The 22563-nt window shown below is 38.2% G+C and overlaps 1 protein-coding gene across 1 annotated transcript in view; it reads right to left on the bottom strand.

Moving 5' to 3' along the window:
* Positions 1–22563, bottom strand: part of FGD6 (FYVE, RhoGEF and PH domain containing 6) — a 1320563-nt gene that overhangs the window by 290421 nt on the left and 1007579 nt on the right. The window contains exon 14 of the mRNA XM_044087187.1: positions 10028–10130. Within this exon, the coding sequence (XP_043943122.1) occupies positions 10028–10130 (103 nt within the window). The remainder of the gene's footprint in view (positions 1–10027; positions 10131–22563) is intronic.

The following is a 22563-nucleotide window of genomic DNA, read 5'->3' as shown; positions in this document are numbered from 1 at the left end:
AGTTTAATAACCTAATAAAGCAAATGTATAACCAAAGTGTTGGGCTGACATATATTATAAAACAGATAAACAATACTGCAGTACTATAGGGGGAGGGGTACTTTATCAGTTTTACACACTGTGTGAGCAGTATGTGTTGCAAAAGGGTCTGAAATAAAGCTAAGAGCAGAAGTTCCTTCTTGACAATACTCTTTTGGGGGGAAGGAAAACACAGGTATTAGTGCATTAGACATACTGGTAAACTGGATTAAACTTTACAGAATAAGATATTTTACAAGTTAATAGCTATCATAATGGTTATTATTGTATTGTTTAGTATTAAATTGTATTTACAACCTGTTAAACTGTAAAGTTATACAAGAGATGGTTTAAAAAACAAGAGATGGCTTAAAACTGATTAAAGATATACAAGAGAAAGTAAAGATATGTATAAATTGAGCAAGAATGGTCACTATTTTTTAATATGTTTTTGGCAAAACAATGTTGGTATAAAAAAGCATGAATACTTTTAATTGCTGAGTATGTAGTTTAAAATAACAGGACATATGCATTTGGTGTCAATTCCACTAGATATTTCTAAAGAGACATAAACATTTTCCAAGATTTTGCTTAATATTAATGCTATTAAATTTGTAAGATTAGACTAAATGTACTTTACAGTCTTTGTATGTACAAATGTAGAAAATTTCAGTACAAATGATAGTCTTCGTATGTACAAATACAGAAGAATTCAGTACAAATTAAATTAATGTCTAGCAATAAATATGTGTGAAAAACCATGTTTTAAAAAAAATTGGGTTCAGGATAGCTGCTAGATTGAAATGCATGAATAGCAAACAGTCTGTGTAAATACATACTGTACAGAATACATTGTAATAAGTTTAAAAGTAATTTGTCAAGTTGTAATATCACTGGTTTTACCCCAGTAAAATAATTGCTTTCAAATATTTATTATCTAAGCCCAGTTCAGTACTTTACCAAGATGTTAATGGGCAGTTCAAAGACATGACCACAATGTTATAAATGCTTGCAGTAGCACATGGTTCTTGTCTCTCATAGTTAATTCAACAAGTTGCAAAGAGTTAATGAAACAGTTCTAAGTCATAAATTAAATTCTGTAATTGCAAAAGAATAAATTAATCAAGTTAAACTAAAGCAGACACAGCTCATAACTGATAAAATATTTTCACAGAATAGTCTGCAAAAGAAAAAGTTGTTAAATACATTCAGTTTTGTTAGTAATACTTTAATATCACTGTATTAACTATGTAAAATTGCATTTTGATTTGTTGTATCAAAAGACTATATAATGTGATAAAAAAATATACATCAGTATAAAATGTTTTGAGTATGTTTAAAAACAGAGGGAATTGTTAGATATTATGAATTTAAGGCTAAAATTAATTATGTTGTAAATATGCTGAAAGAAAAAGTTTGCTTAAATACAGAAACAGAGTTTAGTAATATGTGATCAGCAACCATACTAAATGACTGTGGCTTAAAAAAATAAGGAACTTGCTTATAAGTGTATTACACACACATCAAGAAAGCTGAACTTCTTACAGACATGACAAGAATGTAATCTGCTTTCACTGGACAACAGGACATGTTTTTCTAAGAAAGTTTAAAAATATGTTTTTCTAAGAAAGTTAATCCACAAGGCGTTTTCTTGAAGACAGTTTACTTATCAGCATTTACAGAATCCACAAGGCATTTTCTTGAAGACAGTTTACTTATCATCATTTGGACAAGAACAGATGTGTTAGCATTTGCGTCATCAAGGCAGTATCTTTCCAAAACCTAGAGGGTGTGTGTTTAACTAAAATATGTATAAAAAGTCTGTATTAAATCTAGTTATGTTAGAGGTATGGTAGGGACACAAGTCCTGAGGTAAATGGTATATCTCTCACATCATCTGTACTATATGAGAAGTAAAGTTGGAACGGTACTTTAAGCTGCAACGTTTGTCCAGTTTGGTTTATTATAAAAGTTATTGGTTACTGCTCTTAAAGATAGGTGCTGCAAAGTATATTCTCTCATCAGTGTATATTCTGCAAGTTTCTGTATGCGACAGACTGTGAATGCAAATATAACCAGACTGAATTTTAGCAGAATCCAGCCAGCAAGACTGAGTGTCTTAAGAAGACTTCAAATCCCACAGCAAGAGCAAGCAGTAAGAAGCAGTAAGCAGATAGCTAAATATTTTTTCAATTATCTCTTGAGAGGGCACTAGTTTTGATTTCTTTTCGTTTACTGTGTACCGTAAGCCAGTTAGTAATCTTTTTACAAACGCCAGATGCTGTAGAAGAATGTCTTTGTTCTCTGCTTGAATTAGGCAGTCGTCCAAGTAGGGATATAGTTGAATTTCTCTATCTGCAAAACGCAATCACTGGTGCCAGGCATTTTGTGAAGACCCTCGGCGCAGCCAAAGGGCAGTGCAGAGAATTGGTAATGCACTGAGCCAGCTATGAATCTGAGGTATCTTCTGCAAAATTGTCTGATTGGGACATGCATGTATGCCTCTTTTAGGTCCAAAGTTACGAGCCAAGCCTTCCCAGCATGGGCAGTAGCTGCTGTAGAGTCAACATCTTGAATTTTTGAAATTCCAGAAACGTATTTAGTATAGACAGGTCCAGTATTGGTCTCCAGGTTCTGTCCTTTCTGGGTACTAGGAAAAGTCTGGAGTAAAATCCTTGCCCCTGCTCTTGTTGTGGTACTTGCTGAATGGCCCTCATGTCCATGAGGGCTGTAATTTGTTTTTGTGCATCTGCCCATTGATTGTGTGGCAGGTCCGGCATACCTTTTGACCTTGACAGAGTGTGAAAATGGAACCTGTAGCCTTGGGACACTTATGTTCAAGACCCATTTGTCTTGGGTAACCTTTTGCCAATTTGATGAGAAAAGTGCTAGTTTTCCCCCCCTAAGGGGGCTGCCAAAAGAAAAGTGCTTGAATTTTGCAGAGGAAAGTCATTGGGACAGTTTCCTGTTAAGGTTGTGATTTGTCTTCTCCGTTTTTGGAGGTAGGAGCACCCCATTGTTTAGGCCTGTATGAGCCTTGGGGCTGAGATCTGCCTCTGGGACGCCTATATCTGCCTCTTTGTGGTCTGACACTGGAAAGGACCAATTTTTAGAAGGCCAGTTCCTGCTACACCTGGGTGGCTGTACCTGTAAGAAATCCTTGACTGTCTACATGGATTTTGCTTTATCCTCCATTTTTTTCAACACCTCTTCTGCTTTAGTACCAAACAAAGTATCATGCTGCAATGGTGCATCTAAAAATTTTGCTTTAACATGATCAGGCAGATTCTGTTCCTTTAACCAAGCATGCCTTCTAATAACCGAACCTGTAACAGCGGCCCTGCAAGTGGCCTCCAGTGAATCATATCCACATTGCAAAGTATGCTTTCCCACTTGTTCAGCTGCATGCAATAAATCCTGCAATTCCTTGTTCTCTGAACATTCAGTATTTGTCAACAATTTCTGTTTAAGCAATGACATTAAATATTGCTGATATTTAAGCATATGAAACTGACAATTTAAAGCCCTTACAGCCAAGGTAGCAGAAGTGTAGACTTTTTTCCCCCCATCTGTCTAGAGCCCTAGAGTCTCTATCAGAGGGGACAGGGTTTTTTGCAGTGGAAGCTATAACCCCTTTGGGACCCTGAGATATAATTTCTGGGTCAGCAGTGGGATTTTTATATAGGAATTTATGAAAATCCGGAACCCTGTAGTATCTGTCTGGCTTAGCAGGTGCAAGGGGTAAAGAGTCAGGGGACAGGCCGGACTCTGAAAATACATCTACAATGTCTAAAACAGGTGGAATAGCAAAGGGTCCATGCTGAGGAAGTAGTAGAAAGCATCTGAGCCTTTTCTTAGATTCAGAATAATCTTGGCTCTCCCAGTGGAAATGCTACCTCATGGTATGCAGGGTTTCCCCAAAAGAATAATCCTCAGGAGGAGAGGCTGAAGGAATGGATTCTTCAGCATCAGAATCCTCATAGGGAAGCATGGAGTAATCCTGTTCAGAAGAGGAATCAGAGGAAATAGAAACCTGATCAGAAGAATCATACTCTGTCTCTTGCCTAGGCCTCTTATCAGGAGGGGGATGGGAGCCCTGATCAAAGTAATTGGGTCTTTGGCCATTTTGAGCATCTGTTTTTTAGGCATGGAAGTTTGAGTAGGAGAATGCTGTACTTGTTTCTTTGTCTTTAGAGCTGCTTTAGTCTTTGAAGCTGAAGATGGCTTTATATATAGTTGTGTAGGTCTGAAGACACCCTCAGAAGCCGATGCCTGCTCAGCGGCTCCGGACCCATCTGAGGGAATGATTTCCGAGTGTCCAATACCTTGAGTGTCCAGAGGCCCAGTCGGCTCCACATGAGAGTCGGAAGTGGCCTGTGGCTATGAGGTAGCGGGCACCAGGGGCTGCGAAAGCGCCTCACTGAGAACCGGCGGCTGGCCTAGCAGAGGCCTCGTCATCGGTTTTGGACCTTGGATGCCTATCCTTTTCCTTGTCCTTGCGTTTTTTGTAACCTCCGGTTGTCGGCTGTTCCGACGGCATTATATAATTAAATCTTTGGCTAATGAAATGCAAAATCAAACCGACGCTTAATAGTGCATTGGTTAAATCTAGCACAAAACTGACAGCTAGCAACGTTGTGATCAGGGCCTAGGCAAGGAATACAGTAAGAGTGAAAATCCTTGTGGGGTATTTGCTTCCCACAAGAAATACAATTGTTAACTTTTTCTGACATCGGTCTGGAGCAAGAAAAAAGTTTCCCCAACAGGGTACTTAGCTTTAATGAAGACTTCGGTTCTGAAATTCGGATTTGAAAATCTCAGGAGTTGGCCGAACGGCACTTGCGAACTTCTTTTGCTTCGGGCACCGCGCTGCAAGAAAGACTGAAGAAAATGGCGTCGGCTGCATCTTTTATACCCCTGGCGCACTGACATCAGGGAAGAGGTGACAGCAACCGACGCCGGACCTAGACTTTGGAATTCTGGCCGACTGAGGGTAGCCTGCCAGCAGGATAACCCAAAAGTAATGACTACAACAGTGAAACACGATGAACATCTGAGATGTCCTTTTCTGTCTTTATCAGGTACAAATATTGTTGCAGATAAAACCATCTTTTATTATTATAACAATTATATCCTTGAATTTCTGGGTCCCTTATTTTCTATAAAGCAAACAGCAAAGGAGAAAGAAGACATCCCTGCTTTGTTCCTCTGTTCAAACACAACTTGTCAGGGAAAAACCCTCACACTTTTTCCTCCAATCCCTCATATACCCTCTTAACTAACCTTATTTCTGTATCAGAAAATGAAATGCTTCCATGGTCCTACTCATAAAATCCCAGCTTACACTGTGGAATTCTTTTTCTTCATCAAGACCCTCCAACAGAGGTATTTTCTTACATTCAACTTTTCTCTGGATCATTGTTATATTAACGTTGTCAAATAATGCCTCCCCCCCACAGAACCACTGACCCATATCTATAAATTTTGGCAACACCTTTGCCAATTCATTTAACTATTATAGACAAGCACTTTATAATCAGAGTTTAAAATTGAAATGTACCTATATGGAGCTAGGTCTGCAAGAACTTTGCCATCTTTAGGTATTACATCAACCACAGCTTTCTTCCAAGATGTTGATGCTTCCCCTCCTTTTAAAATGCTGTTAAACAAAACCTTCCAGATCTTTATTACTATCTTCTCTCTTCATTTCTAAACTTGTACAGGAATACCATCTATTCCTGGAGACTTTCCTGTAAATTGAATACAAGTCACCATTTTTTTATCTCGTCTCCTTCTATCCTGTTAACTGCCAAGCCTCATCTACCTCTAACCCTGGCATGTGCAAGTCTTCCATAAATATTTTCATTTGAGTTCTTTATTGATTTCTACATTTACCTGCTTTATACAAATTTTCTTAAAATTTCCAAGATATGTCTAATACCTCTATGACATTTCTAGATATTTTTCTTGTTATCTCCCTATGTTTGGCAACAACCCTTTCTACTTTCTGTTGCCTAAGTCATTGTGCTAAAAGTTTTTGTACCCTGGAGTTAATCATAAAAAAACTGGCTAACAGCAATCTTTCTAAACTCAAGCATATTATCCAGTACTCACTTATTGTCTCTTACGCAGTCTGCAGTTGCACCTGTTCTTGTTTTGTGAGATTCCCTTTATTCTGAAATACTTTAACCTTTGTCAATGCCTGTAAATAATTCATGCAGTGCCTTAACCATATCTCTTTTTCTTTTATTTGCACCCTATTTATAAACTCCACTTTCACTTTATCCCAATCACTAGCTATAACTTCTGAAGAAATTTCTATATTCCCTAATAACTCTTGAATAATTTCCACTACCCATTCCTTAAATTCCTCTTTAACAGGTAGATGGAGGAGCACCAGTGTTGCATTTTTACTTCACTGCCCTGCATTTTTGTCTTAGTTGTTATTGTCTTGTGATCTGAAACCAGTTACTGAATGTGTGTTGAAGCTTTCAGTTAAAAGCACATGTTCCTGTGAAATACAATTTCTGTCTAGTCTAGCCCAGTTACTATACCTTGGTGAATAATACATAAATTCTCACATAGTTTCAGCTGCTGAATTCACATCCTCCATAGCAAAGATTTTCATAAATTTTTTCAGAAATCTAACCCATTTTGTTAAATTTTCCATTCTAGATTCCCCAGATACATCTTCACTGTTGCAAATCAAGTTCCAGTCCCCACTGATAAATAATATTCCCTGCTGAAAGCTGATTTCTCCCAAAATTTTCTTACACTCCATAACAGTTTAAGGTGGAATGTAAATACATGCTAGCATAATCCTACTCCCTTGCCAGTAACCACTTACTACCACAAATGTACTATTATCTATTACTTGGAGCTCCTCTAGCAATAAGTACATAATCTCAGTTTCATGTGTCCTTGGGATGCTGCTGAATTTCTGTTCTGAAATCCTTTCCTTATCAAATTCACATGCTCACTTCTTCCCAAATGTGTCTCATACAGCATTCTTATTTAAACTCTACATTTATTAATATAATGTAAAACTCCTAGCTTTTTGTCTATACCTGTGAGGCCCTTCATGTTCCAAAATAATACGGATAGTGTAGCCATTACGATAAGAGGTTAGCTAACCTAAAATTAACTATATCCATGCTAAAAGTACACAGTACAACTTTGTCTGCCTACTTACACTAATTGCTGTCTGTGCTTGTCTTTTATTTGTTCCTCTCCCAAATGTGAAAATAACTTGTATGCTTTCATGAAACATTAACTTTTAGCCTTAAGAAAAGGTGCACTGGCTATCTTTAAATAAAACTAAATAATGCACTGTTCTAGTAAATACACTGAAGTATTTAGGTACCAGGAAAGCTGCTACTGCTTTACTCACTTCCAGTAATTTCAAACTTAATTTTTTGCTGAGCTGCCTGCCCTTGTACCTTTTAATTTTATGATCCCCTCAGCAAACAATGGCCACAACTCTCAAAGTTTACTACCCGCATCTGTAATTAGCTTATCTCCATGGAAATGTAAGAACATAATGTACAACTGCCGTCAGCTGCAGAAGCCTCAACTCAAATTGAACATTTACTTCTTAAAGGAAAACTTTTCATTACATTGACAGTGTTTTGTCATTTTTAAAGCCCACATGCTCATACTGATGCACAAAAACATGTTAGATTAAGCCAAACATTCTCCTATGCAAAATTAAGAGAAAACATCTCAACTCTACATGTTATAATCAGTGCACTTTTACACCTCCATCCCCACCCCAATAGCCCACGATTACAACTTATTAACTTAAACAAGTTTTTGTCCAGTCTTTTTTCCTCATTGTTCACACTTTAATGTATACATTTCTTAAAACTATAAATAAAAAAGTACTTTTTTTACCTTATTATCATTATAACATGCAACAATTACTGAAAATGCTTTACTATAAACATGCAATTTATATCATGAAAAATTTTATACAAATCTAGTTAACAAAACATGGTTTTAATTAGTTACTTTTTTTCACTTTAGTGTCCTTTCAAGCATTAACAAAGTGGGGTAATATGATTTTCAGTCCTCCCACAAGTTTAACAGAATTCCAATCTTTGTCAGCCAATTTTTCTCGTAAAGCTATACTTCAGAAATGTGATTGATGTTCTACAGTCCCACATTTATTAATTTCAGTGTTGCTGGTCTTCTTCATGTTCATCTCCAGCTCCCTCCCAACCCCAGACTCTGGATCAAGTCCAAGATAGTTCTGATTCTTCTAGTCAACTGCTGTGACTTTTTTCTGCCTTTCTAGCAAGTTCTTTTGGATGACTGGAAAAGGTTTCACTGGGAAAGTCTCTCTATGGCCTTTATTATCAAAAGGATGAGAAGTAGATTCCCCTTCTGTTTGATGGCTCAATTTTTGTTGGACAAACATTTGTAATTCCTCCTTAGCCTGTTCTGCATCAAAAATGACTTGATCCGCCAGGAAAAAATATATTCTGAAAACAGCTGGATACTGTATCAATCTCATACCTGCCTCTCATCATTTGCTTCTTTTTGGTATAAATTTGCTTCTCTTCTACCTGGTACACAGTGAATATTCACTTTCCACAACTATTCTACTGTCTCCAATTTTAATACTTTACCCTTCTGCCACAGTTTTGTCAGGATCATCTCTTTCTGCTAGTATGATTGCATTTTTACTAATAAACGTCTTGGCAGGTTTCTCATCGCCAGGTTTGGAGCATACACAATGTGCCCTTTCCATTAATGAATCCTGCTATGGAATAATTAGTCCATTTGTTAATTTGTGATTTCATTAAGTTAATACAGTTTGTTTCTTCCAGTTTCTGTGGCAGAGCAGAAAATCTCAGGTTTTCTCTGTGTGCTCTGTCCTCTATCATTTTTCAAATAGCTCTCATTAAACAGTCTCGTACTCAACCAGAGTTTTCTTCATTTTAACCTCTGACTTTTTTTTTTGTAGTTTCGTCAGTTCATCTGATAGCTGATTAAAGTTTCTTCCATCTTTCCATCCTTTTATCTGAGTTGATATAATCCTTCAGTGTTTCATTTATTTTAATCAGCTCTGAGCACATTTCATTAATTTTTCCTCTAAATTACTGGAAGTCATCCCTTGTACCAAAGCTGGAGCATGAACTGCTTTTTTGCTTAACAGCTACAGGATTCTTCCCATTCAGAGTTTTCTCTTCACCTTTTCTAGTTAATTTTCTTTCACGCTCTCCAAGTTTCTTCTTTGCTGGCATCCAGGCAGTGCATTTACTAGCCAGCTACTGGATTTTACTTAAACTGGCAGAATTGTTAGCCCTTATATCAGTTTCTTTTTTTTTCACACTGGAGGAGCTGAAGTCAAGCTGTTAATTAGCGTGTAGCCATCTTTGAAGTCTCAACTCCTCTACATCCTTGTAAACAATCATTCATAGTGGCAAAATGTGTGTGTGTAACTGCACATTTACATTCTAGTAAATAAAGTTAAGAACGTGATCAGTATCTATCTGCAACTTGTCAATACAGTCTGTAATGATGACTGCAGGTCAGATAGTCTTGTGAATAAAGTTGTTGTTGAATATTTTAAACACTTCAAAAGAGAGAGCGATTATTTCCTAAGCAAAGAACCCACGCACTTTAGTGAAAGTAAAATATTTTAAACAATAAAATCACTTAGCAGTACCCTGTCACTTGGTGACAGAAGCTTAACTGCAGCTTTGCGAGCTGTATACTACAAACTCAAGAGAAGCATTAGAACTATATACTGAAACAACACTATCTAAATGATGCAGAAAGTAGCCCTAACGATTCTCAAAGTACATATAGAAATTCCTGATAAACGCTGAAGTTGACTACCTTAAAAGGCTAGTTTGCAGTAATCGTGTCTTTCAGCAGAGCCAGAAAGGACAGAAGTATCATCTAGTTGTACAGAAGTCCTGCAATGTGCAAAGGAGACCATCCACCAGACCCAAAATTTACAGGTATATATATCACACACCAAAAAAGCTGTACATTGTACCTCCTCAAGGCTTCGACTGGCATTAAATGTGATTTTCTTCTTTGTGTACTCTTCAATTGCCTTAGATATTGCTTCCAGCCATTCGTCTCTTTCAGTGGCAGAACTATTTAGGGAAAGGAAACCAAAAGTTAGCTCTCATTATTACTATCTGTAAACATCTACAAACTATATGTCAGTCTAATTCAGACCAGTTACTAAGTGCAAACTGAAGGACAATACAGGAAAAGAATAAGCTGCTTGATTATTTTTACAGCTTCATTAAACTTGAAGTTACTGTAAAATATCTGAATCCATTACACCTCAACAACATGAAGCTCATAAAATTATACTCTAGAAAGTGCAGTGACAATACTTTACCCATATAATTCTAACTCACACACTTTCTGTCTGCAAACACAAATAAAAACTAAAACTACCTGGCATCTTAACTCTGAACTCCAGATAGAGCAACAAGATACCTGACAATGTTTTCCTTTATCAATTTATACAATAAATATTAAGTTTTGTAAAACAGTGTGGTAAGCACACACACACACACACACACACACACACACACACACACACACACCCCTGATCCTAGATGAAAAGGGTACCAAGACCCACCAATCCAGTTAACACATTTTAATTGCAACACAGATTATTTTAATCAGCCATATTAATTATAATATTAGAATGTTATCAGCCAATCAGAAGCTGGATCAGAGTGCGACAACATTTCTTATAACTCTACAGGGAAAAGACTGTGCCAATTAGCAAAATGTGAAATAATCCTTTATAAATAGTAATAGTAGTACAACACATCTGAATGCATCATATGCTCAGACTGTTTATTCACTTTGGTTCAGGCACTGTATGCCCCAAATACTCAATAACACGTCAATGAACATGGGCATTAAAACACTAATAGAACAGATACTGTCACTTTCGCTACTCCTGTAAGCTTACCCTTTCTTTAGGAGAAGCAGCTGCAATAAAAAGGACTGCAGCCCAATGAAGGAGCATAAGAAGAATAAGGATGTAAAGAGGCAATACATTTGGTACCTTTAATTACATTTCTCTAAACTCAGTAATGAAATGCTCTCATGCCAAACCTCTGCTTCTTCTGAGACATGGTCAGCTGGCTCACCTTTAAATGAATATCAAAACATATATTTGTTTTATAGTTAGCTTTTCTGCCCTACTGTTGACAATAATAAATCAAAGCACATGAGGCAAAGTACTGTTCTGTAAGTTGAACTTGCCACAAGAGTAGATGCTTGAATAATCACTGCTGTAGTAGCCTGTATATTTTTTAGACAAGAAACATTCATTAAAATACCATATATGAAATAGGCAATCAAACCATACTGACGTAACTACATTACTTCTAATCTATCCAGCTATTGTCAAACATTACATACAGTGGATATAAAAAAGTGTACACACCCCCGTTAAAATGCCAGGTTTTTGTGATGTTAAAAAATGAGACCACAATAAATAATTTCAAAACTTTTCCCACCTTTAATGTGACCTATAACCTCTGCAATTCAATTGAAAAACAAACAAATCTCTTAGGGGGAAAATATAAAAAATAAAAAATGTACAATAAGCTGGTTGCATAAGTGGGGACACCCTTAAACTAATATTTTGTTGCAGCACCTTTTGCTTTAATTACAGCATTCAGTCTTCTTGGCTACACACCTGCCATCAATTAAAGAGACTCTGATTAACTCCAAATAATGTTCAGCTGTCCTAGTAGGATTTTTCTGACATTTACTCAGTTGCCTGCTACAGCAAAAGCCATGGTTTTAAGAGAGCTTACAAAACATCAAAGGGATCTCATTGTTGAAAGGTATCAGTCAGGAGAAGCGTACAAAACAATTTCCACAGCATTGGATAGACCATGGAACACATTGAAGACAGTCATCAAAAAGTGGAGAAAATATGGGACAACAGTGACGTTGCAAAGAACTGGAAGTCCCTCCAAAACTGATGAAAAGACAAGGCGAAAACTGGTCAGGGAGGCTGCCAAGAGACCTACAGCAACACTGAAGGAGCTGCAGGAATTTCTGGCAAGTACTGGTTGTGTACTACATGTGACAACAATCTCCCATATTCTCCGTATGTCCGGCCTATGGGGTAGGGTTGCAAGACTGAAGCCTTTTTCTTTCACAGAAAAACATCCAGGCCCAGCTAAAATTTGCAAAACAATACATCAAGTCTCCCAAAAGCATGTGGGAAAATGGGTTATGGTCTGATGAGACCAAGGTTGAACTTTCTGGCCACAATTTCAAAAGATACATTTGGCACAAAAACAACACTTATCACCAAAAGAACACCATCCCCATGGTGAAGCATGGTGGTGGCAGTAAAACGCTTAGAGGTTACTTTTCTTCAGCTGGAACTGGGGCTATAGTCAAGGTGGAGGGAATTATGAACAGTTCCAAATACCAGTCACTTTTGGCCCAAAACCTTCAAGCATCTGCTAGAAAGCTGAAGATGAAGAGGAATTTCACATTTCAACACGACAATGACCCCAAGCATACATCCAAATCAACAAAAGAATGGCTTCACCAGAAGAAAATTAAAGTTTTGGAATGGCCCAGCCAGAGCCCAGACCTAAATCCAATAGAAAATCTGTGGGGTGACCCGAAGAGAGCTGTGCACAAGAGATGCCCTCGCAATCTGACAGATTTGGAGTGCTTTTGCAAGGAAGAGTGGGCAAATACTGCCAAGCCAAGATGTGCCATGCTGATAGACTCTTACCCAAGAAGACTGAATGCTGTAATTAAATCAAAAGGTGCTTCAAAGTATTAGTTTAAGGGTGTGCACATTTATGCAACCAGCTTATCATAAGATTTTTATTTTTTTATATTTTTCCCATAACAGATTTGTTTGTTTTTCAATTGAATTGTACAGGTTATAGGTCACATTAAAGGTGGGAAAAGTTTTGAAATGATTTATTGTGGTCTCATTTTTTATATCACAAAAACCTGGCATTTTAACAGAGGTGTGTATATGTTTTATATCCACTGTAGCTCATTCAAAGCCTTTATTTTAAATCTCTTTCCTCCTCTGCATGTATTGCTCCCACAACTCCCATTTTTTCTATGCAATTTGCTGCTAACATTTTCTAAAGATCCAAATTCCAGTTTTATCTCTGATACTATAGTCACTCATATTAAAACTGGTTTAGACTTTGATTGCCATTTTCTAGTAATTGCTTTTTTGGCAGCCACTATAATTAGACTCAGCAAGGCACATGTCTAGGCAATTCTGATTTTATATCATAGCTCAAAAAATGTTTTATAAGTTACACCAATCTGCTCACCCAGTATGTCTGACAGAGCAGTCTGCAGGGAATCAAAGTTTGCCATCTCATTATACTCCCAGAAAATATATTTTCAGTTACCTCTTTCTTGCCCATCACACCTCCAATATTTACTATCTACCTGAAGAAAAATTCTTTGGAGTCTACTTGTGGTATAAAAATACCTATGTAAACACTTCCAAGCAAAGATCATAAATCTTCTAAACTTTGTTGCATATGTGGGAGACATACACATATCACCATTGTTTCTTTTTGAATTGCTTATCCAATCTCTCTTCCCAATCCTTTCTAAGCTCCTCCGATTGATTCCTATAGTTATCATGCAATATTTTGTATGCTCTACTAATTATTCATTCTTTAACAGCAGCTTTGGTTCTAGATTCTACTAAATAATCTACCAGTGATGGTCTTTCACTCAGGATAGCACTGTTTGTTTCTCTTTGCCTATACTCCGATATCAATCCTTGATAGGGAAGGCAATCTCTATCCTGCAGTCCAAATAAATTCTTGGCCTATTCCCATTCTGTTATCTTTCCCTCTCTAACTGCTCCCAATACCTTGCTTCTTTTACCAGTTTTCGCCAATAAATTCCAGCCCCCTCTTGATTATTGTCTGTATCCCTAATTGTACTCATCCCTATCCATTTAAATGTTAGCTTAGTTCTTAGCATACTTTCTGCTACTTTATAAATATAATATTCTGCATGGCTATTGTTATTTTCATTAAGAATCTGCATCAAAAATCTCAGTCTCTCCTTGTTTCTTGAGCTAACCCCCTTTTTCATCATCATCCGTTTCCACTCTGAATTATACATTTCTGCTTGTGCTCTGTATAGGAATCTTAACTTAGTATGAAATATCCATTCAAATCATGTAAACCCAAACCACCTTCTTCAACTAGAAGAATCAACTTATCCCACTTGATGTTTGCCATCTTCTTCTCCTCCCAGATAAAATCCTTCAACTCTATTAATTGCTACCCACAACTTCTCCTCTGCTTGATAAAAAATATGCCTGACCACTGTATAAACCTAAAGGGACTAAAAACATTTTAACTGCCTGTATCTTGCTATCCACATCCATACAACAGAGCTTCCAATTTCTCAGTTTTTGTACTACCTTTTGTTTTGTCTCTTCCCACATATCCTTAGCTGCAACACCAGAATCGTTTTTAATCCATACTCCTATGTACTTCATTTTATTATGTCCCCATAAATATGGCTATGCCTGAACCAATTCCTGTGCGGGTACATAATTTACAGCTATTGCCTTTGTTTTAGATTCATTACTTTTGTATTTCAAAAAGATTTGAAACTGCCTCAAAATGTTCCATTTCTGGTTTTGTCAGGTTTAAAATAATATCTGCAAACACAGAAAGCTTTTCTTGGATACCATACCAAATGTATCCTTGAATTTCTGAGTCTCTCATTCTCTGTGCCAATGGTTCTAAATATAGTGCAAATAACAAAGGGGAAACAGGACACCCCTGCTTCCTTTGCTCAACCAGAAATTATGAGAGAGGAACCCACCCACTTTAACTTTCACCTCCGATCTCTCATATATCTTCCTAATCAACCTTATAATTTTCTCAGGGAATGCAAATGTTTCCATTGCCCTGCTCATAAACTCCCAGCTTACTCTGTCAAATGCTTTCTCTATTAAGACCTGGCAACAACAGTGATATTTTCTTACATCCTATCCTAACTAATAGTAATTGAGCCTCATCTACCTCTAACTTTGGCATATTTAATTCTTCCATAAACATTTTCATTTTTACCTTTTCCCAATCTCCATATTTCTCTGCGTTATACAGACTTTTCATAAAATTTCTGAAATATTTCTTACCTCTACAGGATCTCTTGTTATCGGCTCCCTAAGCTTGGTGACTACCCTTTCTTTCTGTTACCTGAGTCGTTGCACTAAAAGTTTTTGTCCTCTGGCATTATCACAAAACAGTGCTTAACAGCAACATTTCTAAACTCATATTATCGAGGTAATCCTTTATTTTCTGCTTAGCATTCTGCAGTTGCTCCTTTTCTTGTTCTGGGAGATTCCCCTACTCTGCAATACTTTAATATTTATCAGTCCCTCTAAATAATTCTTGTTCCTTCTTAACCATATCTGTCTTTCTTTAATTTCCACCCTATTTTTAAACTCCTCTTTAATTTTATTCCAATCCCTAGCTATGCTTTCAGAAGAAATTTCTGTCTTCTCTAATACCTCCTGAATAATTTCTACTACCCATTCCTTAAAGTCATTTCTTTTAAAAAGATAGGTGGGAAAGATCCAGTGTCTCATTTTTATTTCATTACCCTGCATTTTTATTTTCATCATTACTGGTGTGTGATCTGAAATAGTTATTGGATGCATATCAAAACTTTCAATTAAATGCACATGTTCCTGTGAAGTTCTATCTAGCCTGGCCCAGTTTTTGTATCTTGGAGAATAATATCTAAATTCACTCTAAACTCCTACTACTGAACTCACATCTTCCATGCCAAATAGTTTCATATGTTTCTTCAAAAATCTACCCACCTTTTTATATTTTCTCTTCTGGGCCCCCCAGACACATCTTCCCTGCTGCAAATTAAATTCTAGTCCCCCACCTATAAGTAATATTCCCTGCTGAAAACTGATTATTTCTCACAATTTGTTTAAGCTCTATTTTAGCAGTTTTAGGTGGAACATAAATACATGCCAGTGTAATCCTCCTCTCTTGCCAGGAGACCGTTAGTACTATGTAGCTACCATTATCTTTTTTATCTTCTTCTATCACTACTGGAGTTCATCTTGCAATTAATATAAGTATGCCTCTTTCTTTTGTCCCAGGTATTCTGTTGAATAAACGCAATAAAAACCTTTCTTTACCAAATTCACATGTTCAGTTCTTTCCAAAAGTTTGTCCTGTAGAATAACTATTTGTACTCTAAATGTTTCTTTTTTGTATACATCTGTGAGACCATTAACATTTAAAGATAGTATCGTAAGGGTCATTATGTTGAAAAGTTATTATTCCCACACCTTTTTTAAGTATCTAGTTCCAGCTTTTGGGTTACTTACATACATTAATGTTTGGCACGTTCACCTTTTATACAGTAGTTTCTTGTCACATCCATTTAAGCCTATGTCACATCTTACAAAATGTTTTGTTTTATTGAAAGCCCTCCAAAAAAAAATACACCCCAAAAAAGTAATAACTTAATATTAATGCACAAAACTATGTCCATCTTTGAATATTTAAGTTTTACCTTCCGAACAGGAATAAATGTCCCAAAATGAGAGACAGCTAAGACACATGGTGCAACCTGTACTTCTTCTAACTAATGTCTGGTTTTGGCTTATTTTTATTGCTCTCCCAGAATGAGAAAACACTTGAATGCTTTCAGAAAACATGATCTCCTAGCCAATGAAAGAAAGAAGTATTCTGTTTTTATTATTCTTTATCAGATTGTCTCTATGGAGACATGAAAACCAGATACAGATTTGTTTCTACAATTGTGTATTTATTTATTTGCTAGAACACAGCTTTATGTTCAATGTTATTTTTTAGTTATCTTTTAAAACTTCAAAATACGAAGCTAGTGCTGTAAAAAGGAACCAGAAATAACAGCACAAAGTGCCCAAAGTAGCTCCAATATCACCAAATTATTGCAAGTCGCAGTACAAACTAGAAAAACATTCAGAACATTAACGCCCAATCATCTTGATGCATTTTCATCAATGTAGACTTCATCAGATGCAAAACAAAAGAACCCAAACTCTTCAATTAATATACCATTCCCAATTTCAAACCACCAATCACAGTGCTTCTATAACGCTCCAAGTAGACCAGTACTGTAATTGGTGGTTTGAAATTGGGAATGGTATATTAATTGAAGAGTACGGGTCCTTTTATTTTGCATCTGCTGCATCAGGACGCTTGGGTGTTTATGTTTTGAGTGTTTTCCTGTTTGTACTGCGACCTCCAATAAATAGGTGATATCAGAGCTACTTTGGACACTTTCTGCTGTATTCTTTTAAAACTTGTTACTGGATAAAGCCAAGAACCTTAATCCAGCCAACTGCTTTAGTATCCTTAGCTATATGCATTACCTTCTGCCAAGGACAGAATGGCTGGCCAGCTTCTAAAGTTTCAGGGTACCTTACACTCACCCAAAGTGAGTCAAGCAGCTTGAGCTGAGCTGACTAAAACATGTTTGGGCACAAAGCCATTCAGAGTTCTGCTGTCATCAGAAAGAGGGATCTATAAAAAGACTACACTAGGCACAACAAAACCTAAATATCCACACAACGGCATAAAATACACATAAAAAATAAGGGGGAGGGAGGGAGCAGCTACCACAGCAGTGATCATTCAAACATTTACTGCTATGGTAAGTTCCACTTACACAACTGTACTATTTTCATCATACTGATTACTGCTGTTGTAGCCTTAGCTATACAGGATAACTACATTATGGAGGTGGAAGGAGAAGAGTCCAGAGAATGGTCTTCTCAAAGCCTGATCTGGACCTAAGGAGGAGTCAAGCTTATACTGCTTTTAAAAAGTATGTACAGAGGACCCAGTTGCAGCTTCTGGAATCCATCCCTTTACAAAACACCATAGATGAAGTCAAAGCCATGGTATAAAGGGCCATGACCTTGCCTGGAGTATATTTGCTATGGTGAGACACATGTTGTCCCTTTTTACCTTCACAAGAAATAAACAACTGATCTGAAGATCTGAGAGATACAGTTCTGTTAAGATAGTACCCTGTGGACATCCTTTCTCCCTCGTTTTTAGATTCAGTAAAGAAAATGGAGAAATGGATAGTTTGACCTATAATAAACTTGGATACCACTTTAGGCATAACTGAAGGATTAGTACTCAAATAAACCCTGTCCCTAAGGAAAACAGGTAGGATTGACTTGCCATAAGAGCTTGCAACTCAGATACCCTTCTTACAGAGATCAGAGCAATCAATAAAACTGTTTCCCATGTTAAGAAGCGCAAGACAACCAGAGTAACTGGTTCAACTAGAGCAAGTGTTAGTTTCTCTAACACAAAATTAAAATCTCAAGGAGGGGCCAGAGGTTCACTTGGCTGCTTCTTAAGCAAAAACCCCTTTAAAGAACATTTTGACATGAGACTGTCTTGAAAGAGGAGGTTCTATGGGTGGTGCATGCTGAAATGGCCAATAAATGAACCCTGACAGAGGAATAAGAATGGCCAAAGGATAGTAACTCCCACAAATATTGTAAAAACAGAGAACAACTAGCCTTGAATGGGTGATGGTTTTGTTGTTGGCAACAACTGGAAAACCTTTTCCATTTGTTAATATATGATTTTCTAGTAGCAGGCTTTCTTGCCCCCATTGGTACCTGCTGCGTGTCACCAGTAAACAGGTGTCTAAAAGAAATTAAGACGCTATCATCCAGGCCGTCAATTGAAGTTGCTTGATGTCAGAGTGCATCAAACAACCCTGCTCTTGTGCAACTAGATCCAGTCTGTGAGGAAGCTTGCGGTACACTTACCATAATGTAGATGCCCAAATGTATTCACTGTTGCACTCATAACTGATAGGATCTCCTCCCATGGAAGCTCTTAGCCAGCCCAACTACCACAGAATTTTCTCCTCCTCCTCCTGAAGCCAGCAGACACCTTGTCAAGACATCTGGGTATAAAGGGAGTCAAGCCAGTGCCATACTCTCAGTACTTTCTTGCCCCAACAAGTAGGATCTCTCCTAACAGCACTCTATGTTCAAGGGCATAAGCTCAGAAACTCCAGAGTAAGTACAGAGAAGGAGGGAACAACCTGCAAGTAGACAGAACAATCACCCCAATCCCATGGGGAAAGAGGGAGGGAGGGAAAGAATACTGCAACAGTGAATACACTTAAATATCAACTTTTACTAAGTGCACACAACTATACTATGTTCTTTGTGTATCACTATTGCAGTCATAACTGATGGGATGAATCCCAAAGCTGAAAGGAGGGTGGACACAAAGTTTACATAGAGGAAAGGATTTCCTGCAAGATGGCAGTAGCAAACCCCACTCTGGACTTGAAAGGTGGAAGGTGATAATGTTTGGTGAATGTATACACAGAGGATCAAGTAGCAGCTTCCAAAATGTCCTTACTGGCCACCCCTTTAAGAAAGGCAGTAGATGTAGCAGTAGCCCTAGTGGAGTGTGACCTCAGAGGGTCTGGAGACTTTTTTCCATGATGGGTGTACGAAAACAAGATACAGTGGGAGATCCATTTGGAGATTGTTTAGAAACTGGACGTCTGATGAAGCAACTACTGTTGTGAAAGCGCTTACCTCTGTTCAGTTTTTTATTTTTGTACTATTAAATGCTATTGTGTGTCACCCTGGTGCACTGTTTTTTTGTATTTCTCCTCAAAGCTACAGGCAATGGCCATAAAAAGATGGTCAGATTTCTCCCTTATTTTGAGGGTTAAGAAAGAAGGTAGGCAGGTGGATGGTCTGGTTTAGAGAGATCTCTGTAACTACTTTAGGCATAAAGGCAGGGTAGTTCCTAAGACAGACTCTGTCGGGGTGGAAAGTGATGAAAGGTTCCACACAATCAAAGGAGTGAAGGTCTGAAACTCTCTTAGCTGAAGTAACAGCTATCAGTAATGCTGTCTTTTAGGTCAGGAATCTGATGTCTGCAGAGCCAGCTGGCTCAAAATGTGGGAAGGTGATCTTCAAAATAAAACAGATCCCATTGGAGAACAGGAGATTTCCTATGGGGTCTCATGTAGGTAACCCCTCTCAGGAACGGTTTCATGACAGGATGAGAGAAGAGAGGGAGGTTTGAGTAGGCAGATAAGCTGAAAATACTAAAGCACACATTTTAACAGAGGAATAAGAAAGTCCTTTGTCAAAAAGTCCTGGTGAGTATGAAAGGATCAGAGACATCTCAGCTTGAAGATGGCACTGTCCCTTTTGTCTGAACCACATAGTGAATCTCTTCCATTTTGTAGAGTAAGAGTTTCTTGTGCCAGGCCTCCTGGTTTCTTTTAGAATGCCCAGGATTTGCTTGTCCTGGTGTGCCCCCCTCCAGGGGGTCAAGGTATCATCCAAGTGTCAATCTGAGTGTGTTCAGGTTGGGGTGTATGATGGTGCCCTTGTTCTTTGTTAATAGGTCCACTCATTGGGGATGCAAACATGACTCCTTCTTGGTTAAGCTGAGCATTAGAGGATACCAGTGCTGCCCTGGCCAGTCTGGGGCTATAAGAATGACTCTTTGCCCTTCCTCATCTTCAGCAGTACCCTGGGGAGCAAGGGTATTACAGGAATTGACCTGTTCAAGGTAAGGAGAAGGCATCTGTCTTTCAGGTTGACCTTGAGCAAAACTTTTTCAAGTGAGCTTTTTCTTTGATGGCAAAAAGGTCCATCTCTGGCACACCCCATTCTTTGGTTAGACTGAGAAAATCTTCCCGATGCAGTTGCTAATCATGAGGGTCTCACAGGCTCCTGTTTAGGTGATCTGCCAGTTGACTCATTTTGCCTGGTAGGTATTGTGCCATGAGGTGCAGACCTAGAGAGTTTGCTGTTTCTCAAAGGTTCATATCTAGGTGACAGAGGGTAAGAGCAAGTCACCCCTGCTTGTTTATGTACCACATAACTGTGGTACTGTCTGTCTTTACTAGGAGTACTCCTGGTTTCCATTCATCTCTGAAGGCAATCAGACCATTTTGAACTGCCAAAAGTTCTTTTAGGTTGATGTGTTTGTTCATGAATTGGGAGTCCCCATCTATCCTGAGTCTACAAGTTGTTGTAGTAGGCTACTCCAAGCTATTTCCAAGGCATCTAAAGTCAGAGTTTGGTCCTGAAGGATAAACCTAAAGAGAACGCCCAGGTTAAGGGAGCATGCTTGGGCCCATTAGGCTAACACTTTCCTGAGACAAGGGAGAAGCTTCACCCTGAAGTTGATGGATAGAAAATGTTGGCACCAAACATTTTTGAGGTACCACTGCAGCTTCCTCATATGTAGTCTGTCCAGGTGGATCATGAGGATGTAACAGGCCATGTAACCCAAAGCTCTGAGGAACTCTGGCTGTGAGGTATTTCCTGAGGAGGAGCTTTTGGAAGTACACAGCTATGATGGTAACCTTGTCTGGGGGAAGGAAGGCTTTCTCAAGTGACGAGTCCAGCAAAGCTCCCAAAAACACAATCCTGTTTGTGGGGCTGGTCTGAGACCTTTGGATACTGATGGTGAATACCAGTGAAGCCAGGATCTGTTCAGTGTAACAGATCCGCTTTGAGTTTTTCTAGATCTGTTGCTTGAATGAGGCAGTCATCTAAGTAGGATTAAATCTGAATGTCTTTTGGCTTGTAGAAGATTATCACCAGGCTAGGCATTTTGTGAAAACCATGGGTTCAGTAGACAAGCCAAAGGGCACAGCACAGAAATGATAATGCCTCACACCTGCTCTGAAACTTAAGAACCTCCTGTGAGATTTTTCTATAGGGATGTGGAGTTATGCAGCCTTTAGATCTAAGATTACAGTGTAAGTGTTGGGTGAGATCATGGGTAGCAATTTTAGAAGGGATAGAATGTTGAATTTTTGTACCTGCAAGAATCTGTTTTTCCTTGACAGGACCAGAATCAGCCTCCAGGTACCCTCTTTTCTGGGAACTAGGAAAAGCCTTGAGTAAAATCCTTTTCCTTGTGATGTGTTTGTTAATAGGTTCCACAGAGCCTTGGGAGCATAAGAGCTGTATTTGCTTTAAGGCCTCTGTTTCTAGGTTGGGGGAATATCTGGGAAACCTGATCAAATTAGAGGCTGTTTGAACTGGAGTTTTTAACCTCTTAGAATGATTTTCAGTGCCCATTTATCTCTGGTAATGACAATCCAATTCTTTAAGAAGGACAGTCATCCTCCTAGTCTGAGAGGGGTAAAGGAGGGAGTGAGGGGTGGGAGCATCATGGAAGAGTTATGATTGCTTCCTGCTGGGTCCCTGTTGGCAGGATCCCAGAGGCCTACTGGAATTTGACTACCACTGTCTCTGTCACTGGTGTTGCCTTTGACTCCTTTCCCTTTGAAGTCGCCTACGTCTAGGCTTAGACTAGGCGGCCAGAAGGGAACAGTGTTTGGTAAGGTAACTGCAGTTGCAGTGAAGATATTGAACCTGAAGAAAGTCCTTCACCATTTGCATGGTCTTATTCTACATCTTCTTAAGTAAGGATTCAGCCTTGGGGGGCAAAAAGGAAATCTTTGTCCAAAGGAGCTTCCAAG

This window comes from Protopterus annectens, chromosome 11.part0 (assembly GCF_019279795.1).
Source record: "Protopterus annectens isolate FY-2018-M chromosome 11.part0, PAN1.0, whole genome shotgun sequence".
NCBI classification, from domain to species: Eukaryota; Metazoa; Chordata; order Ceratodontiformes; family Protopteridae; genus Protopterus; species Protopterus annectens.
The sequence above is the reverse complement of the archived record's forward strand: the minus strand, read 5'-3'. Positions and strand labels throughout refer to the sequence as shown.